The sequence below is a fragment of the Manis pentadactyla genome, chromosome X (assembly GCF_030020395.1).
Source record: "Manis pentadactyla isolate mManPen7 chromosome X, mManPen7.hap1, whole genome shotgun sequence".
Lineage (NCBI taxonomy): Eukaryota > Metazoa > Chordata > Mammalia > Pholidota > Manidae > Manis > Manis pentadactyla.
Window position 1 is genome coordinate 18,186,152 of NC_080038.1, and position 18,705 is coordinate 18,204,856.

General features: G+C 40.9%; 1 protein-coding gene across 4 annotated transcripts; it reads right to left on the minus strand.

Moving 5' to 3' along the window:
- Window positions 1-223: 223 nt before the first annotated feature.
- ACOT9 (acyl-CoA thioesterase 9) lies at window positions 224-17,542 on the minus strand. 4 transcript variants are annotated; one of them, XM_036912817.2, is made up of 16 exons: window positions 17,379-17,542; window positions 13,026-13,123; window positions 12,004-12,030; window positions 11,338-11,383; window positions 9,243-9,413; window positions 8,971-9,008; window positions 7,216-7,299; window positions 6,724-6,827; window positions 3,759-3,832; window positions 2,934-3,001; window positions 2,312-2,423; window positions 1,992-2,082; window positions 1,725-1,810; window positions 1,272-1,359; window positions 969-1,119; window positions 224-516 (listed from the first exon to the last, which is right to left on the minus strand). In XM_036912817.2, exons 1-16 carry the CDS (start codon window positions 17,396-17,398, stop codon window positions 428-430), a joined length of 1,347 nt encoding a protein of 448 aa, XP_036768712.2. In that variant the 5' UTR covers window positions 17,399-17,542; the 3' UTR covers window positions 224-427. The 4 variants fall into 4 exon arrangements, with proteins under 4 accessions (XP_036768712.2, XP_036768711.2, XP_036768709.2 ...); XM_036912816.2 differs by having other exon boundaries at window positions 11,995-12,030; XM_036912814.2 differs by lacking the exon at window positions 17,379-17,542 and adding an exon at window positions 13,236-13,344.
- Between the last annotated feature and the right edge of the window lie 1,163 nt (window positions 17,543-18,705).

Below are 18,705 nucleotides of genomic sequence, written 5' to 3' on the forward strand. Positions count from 1 at the left end.
AAACACAAAGGAATCATGTAGGGTTAATGGGACCTAGACGACACAGGGGAATTGCAGCAAAGGTCAGATTTAAAGAATGCCCCCCAGATGCCTTGGCAGGAAACCACATACACTGACAGTTTGCAATACGTGTGAGAAAAGAACATTTCCAATTGCATACAAAAGCATTCTGCCCTCATTTCTCTAGCAAACAGGAGACTATATAGTAGGTTCACAATTTAAATTGTCTTAAAAGGATTTATTGTTTAATAACTTTCTCCCTCTGCCTCAACCAGCCACTCTTGTTCTGCTTTTCTGATCATCCTATAAGCTGAATACATTCTTCTCTATGAAGGAAGAGAATAAATACTAAAACCAAAACACTTGGCAGGCCTTTATCAGGTGCTACATCACTGTGCAGTGCTGGTCTACAATAAGCGCTCTCTTCCTAGGGCTCCACAGTGTAGTCCTTTCTCAAGTTCACCGACATGCTCATGGAGTTGAAATGCCGCTGCCCATCTAAATACAACATGGACTCTGAAACACAAGAGAGAGGACATGGAGAAACTTGCAGCCCCTTAGAAAATCATCAAGCAAACATGAGACTACTTGGGAACAGGGGGAAAGCAATGAACATGCAAAACCAGGAGGAGGCATGTACTACTGGGCCAGGGATGTGCAAGGCTCCCAAGGGAGCAGGCCTCAGCTCCCACCCCTTTCCTTTGGCTAGACCAGTCTTCGACCACCAGTGGCTGCCTGCGCTGGCACTGGCCCTTCAGACAACAGCCAGGTAGGCAAAGCAGCAACAGCCCCCTGCAGGCCACGAGGCATCCTGGTGTTCAGGGCTGCAGAACCTCAAAAGCACAATCTCCTAAAGATACGCTCTCAAGTTAACAGACATCGGCGTACTTCTGACAACAATTTAAAAGGAGAGAAATTTCTTTCAAAGTTCTTCCCTTCATCAGGGACAAGCAGACTTGGCTGCTTACCTCCGTATGTTCTGGGGAAAACCAAGGGCACTTCTTTTTCCGACATGAACGTGAAATGAAAGACATTGGTGGTCATATGCTCCTTATTCTGAAGAGAAGCCACTTCACTGTGTACTCTGACTTGAATGTAATTGTCCTGGGTAAAGCAAACCTAGGAGATCACAGACACAACAGTCAGTCAGCTGCATTAGGAAGGGGGGAAGAGACAGTCCTAAGAGAAACAGTGCTTTTAGAATATAAAAACTTCTCTTCTAGGCCCAAAAGATTTAAAAAAATGTATTTCATCTCTCATCGCATACCTACCTGCGAAGAAAGAAACAGCAATGATCCAACCTCAACAGGTTTCTGAAACATGATATCATCCACTGCTACTACAAATGCTCGGGAACCACTATTGGGGAGAGGCAGAATTGGGGGTCAACTGCAAAACTCAGATGATCTCCATTTTTTCCCTAACAATCAGTTGAAGCAAAATTTAAATGATCAGAGAATAAACCTAGAGAAGGGGAAAGGATCTGACCAGCGAGGAATGGTGAGATGCCATCATATCAACTCCTTTTCTCAGTAGGTTTTTAATGTACTAACTTTTAAAGTCAGAGTAACAGCCTTCTAGCATGAAGATCAAACCCAGCTGTGGTATTTATTTAAAAACACAACATACTCCCCAACACATCCAGACTGGTCCAAAATGTTTCATTACAATGGGGTAGTATAAATTGCTTCTCAGAAGTTAAAACTACCTTAAATGTAACTCACCCAAAGTTACAAGCAGTAGCCCATCCAAGTTCATAGGCTTTCCTCATAAGGAAACCACCAAAGATCCGATTAAAAATGTTCCGCTCCTATAGGACATAAAATAAATATTCACAAATACAATCTCATGGCCACCTTCACGCACCAAACAAAGGAATTAACAATGCCATAGAACAGAGGTCAGTTGAAAGATGTGCCAAATCTTAGGGGCATATCATATCACAAATGCAAGTTATCCTACTGAGAAGCTTTTTCACTAAATTACAGTACCTGAGGGTGGCAAACTACCAAGCTCTTCAGTTTTGAAGTCTCCATCCACACTGCATTAGGGGGCAAAACTCGACTGCGAAAACTTATAGTCCTGGACAAATGGAGATTTAGCAAACCCTGTTAATGCTGTGGTTTCACTGATGAAAAGTAAAATATTTGCAGGATTGGCTGCATTGAAATTCCTCCTTGAGGATAATTTTTTTTTAAAAGGCAAGTAAAATATTTGCAAACACCACCCAATATGTTCAGGCAAGCATGGCTCTGGAGAAGGCCAAGGTTTAAATGCTTTCCCAACCTGGACTCTCACCATCCTTACTTACTTTGGATCCAGTGTGTTAAGAAACATCTCATGTATGGTTGTCCTCTCCTCAGCACTGGGAGCCATTTTCAGCAACGACGTGGAGCTGAAAGCAACCCTTCTCCCCTTGTTCACTGGAACATGGGACAAAAAGGAGCAACAATCAGCAGTGCCACACTAGAGCACTGGGGTCCCTGACCTGAGCCACCTTGGACCCTACAAAGGCAGTATTTCCGGGTTTCAAAAAGCCCAATGGAAACTGAACATATATCCCAGAGAAGGCTGCCCGAGGCCACACAAAATGTCCAGTCTTTGCTTTTAGATGGAAATTATATGGCTCAGTGTGAAGCCACTTACAATCATCCTAGCCTAGAGCCCTGATGGGTAGTTACTTAAGATACATTTCTCATTTCATTAAAAATGAGAAAACAAATTACTTCACTTAATAAATGCTGTCTGATCAATGAAATTGTTCAAAGCATGAACTCTGTGGAACAAAAAATAAAGTATTTTTAATATCAATAAATCCTTGGCATGAGTAAGACACTTGACTGGTATGAGGAGTCTATACATACACTTAAATAATCTCTGTAGTACAGCTAGTGTGTTTTTAATTATATCTTATTATAAACAAATTAATATACATTCTCCTTGTCTAAAGAGCTCTTCTTCCTCTGGGGTTTCAAGGATGAGTGGATTTACAAATGCCGGCCTAAAGAGAAGAAAATAATAGAAAAGAATACAGTTAAGATGTACCCATTAACTAATAAAAATGGAAAATGAATGATTACTTACTAGTTTTCAAGTCTTTGCTGTTTCTTTTGGGTAATGCTTACTATTTCATACAAAAACTCTGGAACAATCAATTAGGGGAGCCTTCTAGTTACAGACTTACCTGTACATGAGAAAGTTCACATTATAAAAAGGAAACTTCCTCTTGCCAAAATGTTTCACCTGATTCTAATAATGAACAAACAGTCAAAAACAGGCTGCAAAACATTCCACATGACAACTGGCCTGGACTCTTCAAAAATGTCCATGTCTTAGAAAATGGCAAAGGGACTATTTTAAAAAAATAGTAACTACATGCAATTTTTTTGAAAAGGCTAACTACATGCAGTACATGATCCTTGACCAGATCCTAACTCAGGGGAAAAGGCTATAAAGGAAATTTCAGGGTCAACTGGCAAAGTTTGAATATGGATCATATATTAGATAATGGAACATCCTCATTTTTAAAGAAATGCCTAAAGTATTTAGAAGTGAAATGTCATTATGTCTGGGATTTGCTTTAAAATATTATAAAGATAATATATTTTTTAAAAAGCAGATGGAGCAAATACAGCAAAAATGTTATAACTCTTAAATCCAGGTAATGGGTATATGCGGTTTCATTATAGTCTTCTCTCTAGTGTTATGTACCTTTGAAATTTTTCAAAATCAAGAATTAGGAAAAAAACAGCAATTACCCTTTATTTTCAGAATCACGAGCCACCATGACAAATGTTGCATCCAAAACAGGACAAAATTCATTGTCATATAACTAGACAAAGGAAATAAAATGCAGGTGTAAGAAATGCATTTACTTGGAAGACCTACTACAATTTCAACAGATATCAAGCATGCTTTGAGAAAGGCTGAAATCTTTAAAAAAACAGAGGTGCATTCATGAACCACCATCTTTTGAGTTGCCTACCCTGAGTTGCCAGGCACAGAACTAGGCTCTGGGTGGGAAAAGCAGCATGACTGAGGAGCCTGTGGTTGAGCAGAGCAGAAAGACACCCAAAAACACAGGCAGGGCACTATGCAAGAGGGTCTGGGATATCCATGACTTACGGGCTTCGGAGCAGTGCATGACTGGGACCCAAGGGCAAGGGTCACAGAGGGACCTTCTGCATTATCCTCATTTAACTGTCCCACATCCTACAGAATCCTGGCTTCCTGCAGGCCTGCCTGTCTTCACAATGGCACATGCTGGCCAGTACTCAACATTAGTATTCTCAGCGACGTTTAGTGTGCCAACTACCAGCACATGTACACATGCAGCTTTGTGAAGCAGAAATTAGCAGGTGCCAGGCCAGCGGGTTAGAGAAAGGGTACTGAGGAATAGGTACTGTGAGCTGGGAGGACTGGGCAAGGATCCAGGCATGAAGTGACCTGGAAGCCCAGGTGGAATATGAATATGCAGAGTGAAAGCACAAGGACTGTAGGTAAAGGAAGGAGTACAAGCAATGATACTCATCAGCTCCCTTACTACTTAAAGTACAGATTCTTCTGAGGAGTGCCTACTAGTGCCACGCATCAAAAATGCAAAGATAAACAACTCTCTACTCTTAGCTCAGTGTCCAGCAGGGAGCTTTATGAAGGTATATAAAAGACAAGTCAGAAGGAATACTGTTGGAAAGGTAGGTTGGAGCTAGTTTACAGAACACCATGGACCCTAACTGGCCAGAGGTGTTTATACTGTAATCCAGATAATGGTCACAGAAGGTTTCTGAGTAGGGGAGCAATATGATTTAAGATCGGCTTTGCAAGAAGATACAACTGGTGAAAATGTGTAAAATTAACAGAGGACGGGCTAAAGGCAGGCAAACTAATTATAAGTCGGTTAATGTACTCACACAAAAGGTAGTGAGGGCATGAATGAAACACAGGGGCCAAGTGGAAGGGGAAGAAAGGACTCTGATGAGTTGCTGTGGGTGATGAATTAGCAAGACTTGGCAAAAGGCTGCATAGGAAAGGGAAAAGTTAAAGCCATCACAAAGATTTGGAGCTGGGGGAAATAGGAGGGTGGCCAATGGAAGGGGAGGAGGATCAGGACTGGAAAGGAAGCTGACACATCCAGTGTGGAACACACGGACTTGAGGCAAGCAAGAGCACATGTAGGGGAGAGACAAAAGAGGCCGTGGGGTCTGAAGCATCAAGCCCAGAATGGAGATTTGGGACCCTGCCCAGAGTAATGATAATAAATTAACATTATTGCCAACATTTGATTACTGTGTGACAGGCAATGTGCCAAGTACTTTATAGGGTTGGGTTGTTGGGCAATTTCACCCTTACCGCACCATAAAAAGTAGCACTATTACTGTTCCCATGTCACACTTGAGAAAACAGAGGCTCAGAAATGGGAAATTATCCACAGTCACATGGCTAATAAGCAGCAAAGAACAGAAAGGATCCCTCAGGTCATGAGGTCCTAGTCAACATGACCAGTGAGAAATGTGCACTTAAAACAAGTTTGTACTCGCCTGACATTGATTTTCATTGGTCCTCTCCTCCTAATAATTCCTGTATCTTTTTCAACCTATTCGCCCAAGATTCAGATTGTCAAGATTCCCTAGAAAGCAGGTCCTATGCCAGGAATCTGCTGTGTGTGGCACTGAGCAGGCTAGGAACCAACCATGAAAATTAAAAAAGAACATGGACAAATCATAGCATCCCCAACAAATTTATTGCATTTTGTCTTAAAAACAGTATTACTGTCAGTTACAGCAACATGGGCATTAAAGAATTCAAGTGCTTACATATGGCATCAAATAAAAACTACTTAACTATTCTGACAAGTAACTTTAATGCCTGCAGAGCAAGCTGCAGACTTCTTCCAAAAGGTGAAATGCTTCAAAATTTCATAACAGAAAAAAATTATCTGTATAACAGGCCTACTGAATACCCTAAGTCATTCTTCAATAAAGTGCACAATGAAATCTTGGACATGCCCTGAATTATTTGATCTCAGTGCTAGAGTACCTTCTTTGAGGTACCTGTGGGTTGCTGCAGATATAATCAGTTAAGATGAGGTCATACTGGAGTACGATAGGCCCTTAATTCAATGTTATCGATGTCCTTATAAGAACAGAAGAGTCACAGAAACACACTCAAGGGGAAAATGCCATGTGACAATGGAGACAAGGAATGTAGTGCTACAGCTGCAAGCCAAGGACTGCCAAGGACTGCCAGCAAACCACCAGAAGGTAATAAGAAGCAAGTAGGGATCCTCCCCTACAGGTTTAGAGGAAGCACGATCCTACTGAGACTTGATTCTGGACATCTGCCTCCAAACTGTGAGAACTAATTTCAGTTGTTTTCAGCCACCTGGTTGGTAGTACTTTGTTACAGCAGCCCTAGGAAACTAAGACAGTGATGGCTCCCATTCATGCCTAACACTACTCAGACTTTTGTGATATTCTCTAGGACAAAAACAGAAACAAGCATCTTAACATGGAGCCGTATATGATTTCAAAGTAATAAACTCTAAACACCAAATGTGTCAGTCTTTTCCCACCATCTGCATGACATGAATTTTCAATTGTTTTTTTAACCACAGACAAGTGAGCTGTACACCTGCCTATGGATAGATGGTAAATAAGGTTTTCCTTCATTAAGACTAGCCAGTTGTATTGGAACAAGGGGGTGATCTCTGGGCACAGAACACACCTGGAACATATGCATCTTCACTTCCATGGATGTCTTCCCAACCCAGCTAACGTGGCCACTGAACTTGATGTCCTGTTCTGGGCTTAAGCTCTTCTTACACATATCTGTAAAACAGAAAATCAATCTGAGTGCAAACCATATCCAAAATTTTCTATACTATAAATGGACAATTTCATTTGAAATTTGGCAAATTCCACCTTTCTTTTTTGTCTTCAAAACTAAAAATGCCTTTTTTTGACATTCAAAAGAAATACGCATGTCTTTTTGAAAAGTGTAGACAATGCAAAAGATATAAAGATAAAACTGGAATCACGCAAACACTTTCACCTTAAGATAATTATAATAAATACCTTGGTATACAGCATTCTAGATATTTTCACATGTAAATAGGCATAAGAATCCCCCCTTAGAACTAATATATTTCCTCTAATCTCAATAATATCTTGTAATTACTAAGAAATTTAAGTATACATAGAGAATTATATCACTTACCAATTTTGTCCACTAGGGCTGTAACTATTGATAAAGGAGACATCTTAGCTGAATGAACTTTGGTGTGCATGTAGCAAATAAGAACTGTAGGAAAACAGAAGAAAACCAGATAAAGGAAAAGCAAAATTCTCTCTCAACATTTACAATTTACACCCCAAAATACATTAAAAGTCTTATGTTTTGATGACCCATTCCCCCATATTCCGCTAATAGTCTAATTCTAAGACCCAAGACTTATACACTGAAGAGATTTGGGGATCCTCTAATCTAACCATACGCTCAATTTTATATTTGGTGAGGAAACCGAAGCCCAAAGCCCAGGCCACCAAGTGGCTTGTCACCACCCCACAGAGACGGTGCCTAAGTGAGACAAAGACCCCAGCACAGAAGTCTGACAGCATCAAATGTCTTCAGAGAAGAGAATCAAAGTCCTCGGGACTCAGCTGCACTTTTTCCTCCTGACTCTTCCCTAATCATGAAGCAATTACTTTGATCAGTTATCCCTCCTTCCCTGTAATACCCTCAGCTCCTGCACCAACCTGTGGTTATCTGTATCCTTACCATATTTTAACAAATATTTATACATGCCAAGCATGGTTCTATGCACCTTACAAAAATCAACTCATTTATAAAATTGGACTATACTTCCATGCCTAGTGGCCTCCCTGCTTCCCCCACAATTTATTTAAACTTTATCATCAACTCACAGGACAGGGTCTGTGCTCAATCAATATTTGCTGAGTGACAATAAATCCTTCCATCCATGCACCTGCTAAACGATGTATTAGGGGAATGAGAGGCTAAAGACAAGAAACTCCATTTAAAAGGCCCTGTGGGTACCCAGAAATCAAATGTGCCTGACCTATGGAAATACTGGTGGAAATAAAAAGATCCAAGAGCTAAGAGGGTGGACTTGACAAGATTTGAATGAACCCAGGTTTCTAGCTTGCATGAGTGAAGATGGTGTACATTCGCTGAAAAAAAGAATACGGCAAAAGCAGAATGGGTTTTTTCCACATGTTGAATTCTAGGCATCCATGACACATCCAAAGTTGTCCAAAAGGCAGGAGGACAAACTGGTCTGGAACTCAGAAAAGCAGGCCAGGAATATAGTCGCCTCCTAAGTATTCTGCATACTGCTAGCAACTGAAACACTGGAGGTAAATGAGATTATTGATAGAGCATGTGCAGATAACCAGAAGAAGGGCAGAAGACAAAATCTTGGGGATAACAGATATTTAAGGGATCAATAAAGAAAGAGGAACCTACAAAGGAGACTGGGAAGGAGCAGCCAGAGAGGCAGGAAGAAATGTCACTGAAGCCCAAGGATGAATTCAGCAATATTAGGAGCCACAAAGGGGTAAGGGAATGTATACAGGAGGCTGTCCTTGTTTGTAGGAAATACACATGAAAACCTACGGGGGTGATATGCTTCATGTCAGCAACACACTCTCACATGATTCAGGGAAGAACAATTCTTTGTTCTATATTTGTAACTTATCTGTAAATCTAAGACTTCTAAAAGGTTATTAGGAAGAAGGATTAATCAAATTATAACTCTGTTAAATGGGAATCTACATCTTTAGGGAAAAAATTTACGACAGTTCAGTGGCAGGAGATGCCCTTCTTTTTCCACTCTCTTAGAATATCTTCATCTGTGCAAGTTAAAGAATGAATAAAAAGGCCCTTTCCAGCCACAGGATTCAATGTATAGCTGTAAGTATCTAGGTAGAAATACTAAAATAATACCAGTACCTCCTAAGCTGTCAAGGTCCTCAAGAACCCTGCCAAATCTGTAAAATAAGAAAAACTGTGATGAAAATCATGACTGTCACCCTTTAAAAATAAGTAACACACTTTGGAGAGATGAAAATGTTCAGAAATTGATGGCTGCACAACTCAGAATATACTGAAGACCACAGAATTGTACACTTTCAATAAAAAGGTGACTGGAGTGGTATGTGAATTATATCTCAAAGTTGTAATAAAGAAAGGAAATAACACAAATATAAACAGTGCTGTGTTACCTTACGGTGTTCTGAACAGTCAAGTATTTCTCTCGTAATTCAGGCTGACCGCCCAAAGGCAAAAGAACTTCGATATAACTGTCTTTCATTCTCCTGGGTGGCAGGCCTTTCTGTGACTTAGCCAAAAAGCTATGAAGTAATTTTCTTTCTTCCATCGCTTTCACGTGGTCTCTGAGAAGAAAGGATGCAAGCTTCATGAAACACAGGGGCAGTGCTATTCCGCAATGACATACAGGCCAGTCAGACACCATCAAAGGAGGAAAGAGAAGGTCAGGACCTACATCATCTCCTCTTCCTTACCTCCTTTCCCACCTGCCACTTGGGGAAATTAAAAACTTGTTAAAATCTCTTAGGTTTGTAGATAAGAAAAACATACTTATAATTGATAAAGAAAAACCCAAATGAACCATATTCATACTCATCAAATAGTCAAATATACAATACTTCAAATCAAATTTAAAATAGTGACAGACACACTACCATGTATGTATATATATACATATGAGCCAAAGAACAACATGGCCACTGAACTCCACATTCCCATTTCTCACCTTGACAATTCTTGTATTCTCTGTGCCCCAGCTCTCTCTCTCTCTACCTTCAATTTCAGGAAAGAGAAACAGAGAAGGAAAGACGGAGTACATCCAAAAGAGGTATGGAAGGCAGAGCAAAAGGTAAAGTTGTAGAGACATGAAAAGGGAGACAAGAAAGAAAAAGAAGAGACGATTAAGGTGCAAGAGAAGAGAGAGAGACAAGGGGATAGAACTAAAAAGTTGACAGTATCATTAATTAAGATGTCTTTCTATGCTTCATTAATGAAGTATTGCCAGAAAGGTTTAGCCTACAAAAAATATAGGGGATAGAGGAACAAGTTAAATGGTACCAGGTAAATCCAGAATGTGGAACATTCTACAGGACAAACGGCTTGGCCTCTTTTTTTAGTCAAGCTCATGGAGAAAAAAAGAGGGGTGAGATAACTGTCTATTATACTTATTCTTGTAGCTTAGGGGAGACTAAAGAGTCATAACTACTAGAATGTAATATACAATCCTTTTTTGGATCTTGATCTTTCTTAAAAAGCTATAAAAGACATTTGGGTAACAGTTAAGGAAATCTGAATATGGACGAGTACTATACTATTAGAGAATTACTGTCAACTTCATTATGTAAGAGGATGTCTTGTTTGCTAGAGATACATGACTGCTGACTTTGTTATACAGACTGGAGATGCATACTGAAGTGTCATGATAACTGCATGTCATACAGGAGAATATATTTATTTACTGGAGATGTATGCTGAAGTGTCATTGAACTATTTAAGTTCAACCAATATATGTATATTGGAAAATCTGGGAAAATGTTAATAAGTTTCCAGCTGGTGGGGACATAAGTATTCACTTTTTCTACTTTTCAGTAAACTGAAATTTTTTATATAAAAAGTTAAAAAGAAGTCATTATTAATGATAAAATTTTAAAAAATTTAAAAAAGTCATTACATAATTTCCATATCAACAATAACTTATTGTGTATCTAGAGATCACTGGTGCTTTTACTTTTTACCTCATTTTAGCCTCAAAATTCTGTGCACCAAGACGAATATTATCCTATTTTACAGCAGGGAAATACTGAGAGAAAGAGAAAGATTGGATGGAAGACCTGGTAAATTGTGAACTGACAAGAAGCAATAAAGGAGTCAGGCTACATGAAACAGAAACACCAGTAAACTTGGGTTCAAAACCCAAACCCTGATACTGAATTGTTCAATCCCTTTGAGTTTCAGTTTCATCACATGTAAAAAGGGATGGAAACATATGCCATAAGCATGTCACAAGTTTCACTGAGAATCTGGGAGGTAATACAACTGAAGACACTTTGAAAAATGTACATGTAAATCATATTATCTTATACCAAAATGCTTCAACTCATGAGTATGTTGGAGTGTTGATCTTCTGCCCCAAGTAAAAAACCTCTCAACCCATTTCCGAACAGAGGACCCCACCACCACTGCCATCCCTACAATAGGACCATCAATTGAACCTAAATACGACTTAGCACACCACTTTAGTCATGAAAGAATGAAGACACCAGTACGTACCTCCAGTTTGTGGATGCTCCTACTATCTCCCGCAACTTGTCTCGAACTAAAACAAAAATAAAGAGGTCATTCCACAAAACAAAGAAATAAGTAGAACTGAATTATGGCAACGAGTTCAAGAACTATGAACAGTGATTCATGCGCTCAAAAGCTGATTCATGAATTTCCATTTAATGCCACAGCAAACAGCTCAGCGAAGGGATCATGCTCTGGCTTCCTGAAAACTTGAGCCAACTATTGTCTCCTTGGTACAGAAAAGAATACCCTTGTGCTGATCACTGGGGTTTATATAAACAAAAAAAATGGGTAACTCCAATGATTCAACAGACGGCCCTGTATCAGTGTCAGTAGGAGTCCCTTTATGATGGAGATACTATGAACAGAATCCCCACCTATCTTCTTATAAGCAGTAGATCAAATTACTTAATTCAGACACTAACACTATCTAACTCTAAGTCTTATTCTAACTGATTTCTCATATATTTATACTACCCTAATTGCTAGAAAAGCTTAAGCCAGAAAAATAAAGCAAAGATGTAAATTAAGGAAAGGCAAAGAATGCAATTTAATTTTACCTAATGCTCACTGCCCAAAAGTGCAAGAATGAATTAGTGCAAAGAAAAATACAAGAACTTAAAAAAAGTTGATACTAATTACCACACACACCATGATTCACATGTATAGGTGAACATGCTATATGGATAAAGGGAAAATAAATTAGATAAGCAGTAGTAATTCAAAAGTAAAAAATAAATAAATCTATAGGACTTCAAGTCATGTGTTGAGTTCATGTGTTTTTCTAGTACTTTGAAATATATATTCCAGTTACAGGAAATGAACTATACCAATTCTTGATCCTTCAATAACCAACTGACCAAACATGGTTATATTAACATGCACTTTAACTACCATGAAAAAATGGCCGATTTTACCATCAAGCAATTGTTATATACCATAAATTTGGTGCAAACTCTAATTACAATTAAATCATATAAAACTGCAAAAAATAACCGTAAGTAAATTAGTCTTTTTCTTACTGTGTTCCTTGAATAAAAGAATGAACAGAAATTACACAGACTAATGGTGCTTACTGACATAAACAGATTATTACTGTTTTAGTCAGTATAAGAGGAAAGGCAGGTGCTAAGGGCCAAAAAGTAAAGCAGAATTTTAAATTATATATAGACATGTATATTTATGTGGACTCTTTAAAGAAGCCATGATCTTAATTGTAATGAATACTCCTACTAAACTGATACAAACATCCAATAGTCTGCATATCAGATTAATAATTGAAGTTAACTTCAGTCAAGCACAGATTAACAGGATCCCTCTAACGAAACAACAGACTAGGAGCAGGAGCCTTTAACTGGTACAACTGAAGGGCCCATCTCTTATTCATGCATTAGGTCTTTCTCCATGCCTGCCTTTCCCTTTAGTACCCCCACACACAGGAGGTGGAAATCACTTAACCGAAAGAGCTCAGTCCTCAGGGATCCCAGGAACTGAAGCTCAGTTTCCAAAGGTGATTTCTATCCAAAGCTATCCTGGTCATTTTATAAATGAGAAGTGTATGAAAGAGCTACCTGTAGTATGCCTCACTTGCCCTAAACAATCTATCTATAAGTCCTCCAAATAAAACAGGGTTTTTCACCACATGGGCCTAGAAGGTAAACAGCCATGCTTGCCTTCATTAACGTGGAAGACTCCTTGTTTCTCGGGATTCTGAGATCCTTGAGTCAGTCCTCTGCCAGGAGTGAGCAGTCCCTTGCGCAAGGGACAAAGCCTACAAAACAAGATAAAACACACAAGATAAAACATGGCTTCTTCCTTGGCAACCCCAAAGACCCATGCCTTCCCCAAAGAGCACTTGGCTATCCCATGTCTTTAATACATACAGTCTTGTAGGGGGTCTGTACTTTTTTCTCAAGTGTAGTTTATTTGCATAAATCATCTCTCCAACTAGAATGAACATTTTCTGGGAGACCAATTAACTGTTTATAAAATGCACAAAAGACATAATAAAAATATCAGAGCAGAATAAAATGGATTTATTCTTGCTCTATTTTATTAGCTTCAGTAGCCCAAAACTGATTGGCTAAACAGCCAAGTAAATTAATTACGAACATTTACTTTGTTCTTTATTATCACACCATATTTCTGCAATAAATAAGCTAAACCCAATTATAAATTAATCAACTTTGAAAACAGAATTAACACTTCCCAGACTCAGAGAGTATTAATTGGCTGAAGCAGAAATTTCCTAATCTTCAATGGAATAAAACAAGCTATTTAGCCAAATATACCTAACTTAATCTCCCAAAATAAGATGCTTAAGTTGGTTTTGGTTCACTACTGCTTAAGTATAGACTCCTAACCACACACTATCATATCAGGGACTGACAAACTGATCTGTTGACAGCACAACTGAAGAAGGCAAAGCACTGAAGAGGTCAAGAACCCAAATACTGTTACTCATTCTGGGTCAGGTTAATACCAAATTCTTACTACCTATTGCAGGGACAAGTGATGACTAACCCCGCCTCTCCAAAAAAGTGTATTTTTAATTTTCTTTAGAGCCCAAGTTTAATACAGACTTCTCTTCTGAATTACAGCATATTTGGGAAAAGTCTCTCAGTAAAGATACTTGGTAAATCTACATGTGATCTTGACACCTGTGCTGCTATAACAAATCCTTGTCCTTTCACAAAGTCAACTCATCTAACTGCAAAGAACACATAAATATGAGAGCACATGTTCACTGGCCAATTTAAGTCCTTAGCCAGCCAGTCATCACACGGCTGAGACAATCCCTGCTGGTCCACTAAGACCAGAATGCTTGTGGGAGTACTGGGGGCTTTAGTTTTATGTTTATTCTTTGATCACATAGCTAACAAGCCTCTATCTTACATACTTTGGGTTTATTTTTTCACAGTAAATGTTCCATTTCTGTATTTTTGTATGTAGATTTCAGTCTTATTGTTCTTGACTTTGATTTGCATTTTCTCAGAATGTGAACTGAATTTTCTTTTTCCATTTCATGTATTTTCTGTAAGTTCAAATCCCTTACTGAAGGAAACAGAGTATGCAGTCCCTCATTCTACCACCTCAGAAACTAGCATTCTGCAACTGAATATATCAGGTTTTAAGAAGCACACTGGAAAAAAGCTATTTTTCATTGCTACTGTTAGCCGAAAGAGCAAATAAATCATGCCCTTAACATATTAATTAGCAATTATAATGATGAAGATGTTCCTAATATAAGAAATGAGATCTGAGTGGCTGAATACTTTGAATACTCATCACAAACTAAATAACCAAGCTCAAATATTTGAGTAAATACACATATATGCAAGCATTTTTGTTTTGTTACCCTAAGAAGCAGCACTTTCTGAAGAGTGATGAAAACCATCGCATTCTGCCTGTCTGAGAGGCATGATAGTAAGAAGTAAAGAAGCTGACCGTGCTGCTTGTTAGCTGAGTGACTTTGGGAAAGTTACCTAATATCCTGAGCTTCGTTTTCCTCATCTGTAAATAGTATTTATACCATAGGATTATCATAAGGATAAGGAAGTTAACACATGTTAAGCCCTCAGGAGCATGCCGAGTATGGACTAAGTCCTCAAAAAACATTAGCTATTACATGCTTCTCCCAAGTCTCCCCTACAAGTCAAAAAGTAAGGACCAGAAATTTAGAAAGCATAAGCTAAGCACATGACAGACCACCTCCTGATGGAGATTCAAATGGAGATAGTAAAGGGAGCTGATGAATATAGAGAAACAGTTGGGCCAAATTACTTGGAAAACTGGTCCTGCAGCCCTGTTCTTTGCATATTGCCCTAAGAAACGTGGAGCCATATCCCTGTAGCACAACAAAGGTGAGAATGGAACACTTTAAAAAAAACTGTTGACCAACTCTAATCATATATTGGCATAATAAATTTCTATTACCCCGTGAACATTCAGCTTATGGTAACTTTCTACTACAATTTGGTATCGTATCTACTAATAATCTGATAAAAGCTGTGGACCCTCATGCAGGGCCATTGTAGGGGGAGACATTTATACAGACACACAAAATTGTATATTCTATTTCAGAAGATTCACAGACCAACCTAACAGGTCCATATATTTAAAAAATATTGATTCAGACCAACTTCCTAAAAAAACTGAGACCCAAAGAAATTAGATGACTTTGCCCCAGTGCCAGTCAACTAGATAAGAGCCCAGTTCTTCGGATTCCCCGCCCCCCCCCCACACATGCACACACGCTGGCACATGCAGGCAAGCTGCCCTTCTCACCAACTCAAGCTACTCCCCTTTATCTATGCAGCACTGAGGGGCAAGGAGTGGGAGAATGTGTTCATCACCACCCAGCATCTCAGTAGTCAGGGTTACTGGCTTACTCCCTGATAAGCCTTCAGGAATTTTGCAGCAAAACCCCAACACCTTTAGAAAAAAACAGTGAAGAGGCCTTTGGGACACTCAGGCCCTAGGACTCCATGACTGAACATTTCCAGTGGAAGGAGACCAAAGAGCCCAACCTCTCCAGCTCGCATAGGGAGTCACAGAAGTCACCTGAAGATACGAACAGAAGTGTCTTGGCTCTGTTCTGGGTCTCAAGCTTAAGGTGGGAGTCTCAAAGTTTTCTGTACAGTAATAGGTAATACCACTTATATGCTCTCCACTCTGGGAAAATGCCTCAATTTAGAGACTAAACAAATTCAGGTGACTCTTTTGAGTCTGGAAAAACAAGAGGCCACGCTAAATAACCTAATCATCTTAGTCTGTATTCACTTATGAACTCTTTCTCTCACTATACACTAACATTAGTACCTGCTTAAGGTTCAAGAGGACTCATAAGAAAGGAAGGCAGGTTTATGGGAGTTCAATGCAAAGACAGAGGACTTCCAAATGGGGGAAAATGAGTCCAAAAAAGGTTTACTAGGAGATGGCATATGGGCAAGACCGTGGAGCTTGTAGACTGCCTTTCACATCATGTCCAAAGCAAGGCAAAGTCAACTATGGCCCTTCTTGTAATAAGTCTCAAGCTGTCTTCAAACAGTGTTAACAAAGCTTTCTGTTTTTGAAGTGTTATGAAGAAGAGACAGAGAGACATACACAGAGAACCTTTCTGAACTAATAGCAAGGTCCACAAGGACAGTGAGAGAGATACAGGACCCGCAAGAGAACAGATATGGATCAGTGTCAGAACCACTGTAGCCACACCGCAGGCATGGCGCACCTGTACTGGGATTGACTCTAGAAACTGAAACAGCAGTGTGGGACCCAGCCAGGCAGAAAAAACTTGGGACAGCTGGGAGTACTGGGGTGAAGGAGGTTGCGGGAGAGTCGGATATGCCCTGGAGTCTAAGCCCTAGGCCTCAACTGGGCAAGCTGGGATGATGACATGTATAAAAAGGCATCCTCCTTCTCCAAGCAGCCCAATCAAAGCCCTATCACCACCCCACTTCACCTTACAGGACCTTGCTGCTCATTAAAGGTAAAGTTCTAATCACCAAGGGCCTTAGGCACACAGTCCTGAAACCCAGAAGGTACCCTGCAATCTGTGCCCACGTTACAACACACTTAAAGTCAGTCTAAGTGGGTCCAGCACTTAACCCTAAAAATGCTTTCCAAAAGAGGGCAAAGGCCTGGGCACGTGGGACTCTAAATGCTAGCTCTCAGGCAAGGAGCTACCCCCAAACCACACCCTTGATGAGCAAAGAGAAAGGAATTTCAGGGAACACCCAACTTCCTTAAAGTGCTGCTTAGCTTTTAACATCAAACCGGGTGCCATTAGACGCTAAGGCACGCGGGGGTGAGAGGTGCGGTGCCCCACTCAAGGCCGGTGGACCGTGTCCCTCCGGGGTCGCGGTAAGCGGAAACCCTTGCTCACACGGCCCCGCTTTCCACCCAAACATCCACGGCATGAGTCCTGCCCGCCGGCGGCCCGCTCCTTCGGCCCGGGCCCGCTAACCGCGCGGCGAGCGTTAGTGGGCGCCCCCGGTCCGCGCCACGCTAGGCCTCTGGCCACCTACCGCAGTGCTGCCCGCCTCATTGCGCTCTGCGGCCGTGCACGCGACCAAAGGCCCCGGTCGCACACGCCAGGCGGCGGGCGGAGAGGAGAGTGCTAGAACGAGCGCGGCTGCCAGCGCCAGCGCAGGGCCAGGCTTCGCCCCCCCACGACCGCACCCTCGCGGAGAAGCCGCCTGGGGGTGGGACCCGCACTGCCTGGGGGTGGGGGGCTGTCCCCGTTTCGCGGCCCGTGGGCGGGGCCACGCTGCGCCTGCCGCCCAGTTCATTGGCGGGAGGCGGGTCTCTGCGGAGCTTACCACTCAATCAGCAGCGCGGGGAGTGTTGCTAACTGGAGGGCAGGTTTATCCCCGCGACAGTTGAGTACGTGCACCATGCACCACGCAGCCCGGCCAGGGTGTGGCATGCAAGCGCCGTGCCGCCGGGTTCTCGGAGCTTGTCTCCGTTAACCCGCTTGGAAAGCTGTGCCAACGCCTCCCGGACTGTGGTTCTCGCCCTTAGCTGCACGTTGGCAGCTTTTCTAAAATACTGATGCCTGGGTCCCACCCTCTGGAGAATCTGATTTTTGTCAGTCAGCGGTGCCGCCTGGTGTTCAGGATATCTGAAGGCGCCCCAGGTGATGCTAACATAAACAAAGGTTGAGAACACGACCTAAAAGAGAAGAATTTTTCCTTTTCTAATCTTGGCTGGCCCCTAATGTTTAACAGTTGCAGATTTTGGCCGGCCCAGAGATACTCCAGGCCGGAGAGTTAACATAAATTTTCCCTACGACCTGATTTTCCATCTCATTCAATGTATTCTTAGCTTTTTGCGCCACACGCTGTTATAGATGCTGGGGATGCAACAAAATAAGACAAAAAACCCTGCCCTTTAGGGAACTTACCTTATAGGGAAGAAAAACCAAATCAGTAAGTTAGCAAATAACAATTTCAAACATGGTAACTGGTCTAAACACGAAATTGCAAGATAATAAATTGAGAGGCTCTTTCCGAAATACACACACGTCTTGCTTTGCTCCTGAAGATGGTAATTTCCCAGGTGGCAGGGTTGATCTTGTATGCTTTTTCTGATCCCCATACTTAATAAAAATTGGTTAAGTTTAATTAAGATGGCTTTTTAGAAAACCACTTCAGAAATTACAAATGGAACATGGTCTTTGGCTATCTCGTTCCTCTTTTCTTTCCCTTTTATCAGCCCCACATGCAGATGACTCTCCTTTTGGTCTGCAGGGATCTCTCCATCTTTGTTCATATTGTCTCTACATTTCCAGTGATGGTTTTGTTTTGCTTTGTGTCAGCACAGTTCTTTATATTCTACCACACCTAACAGTAC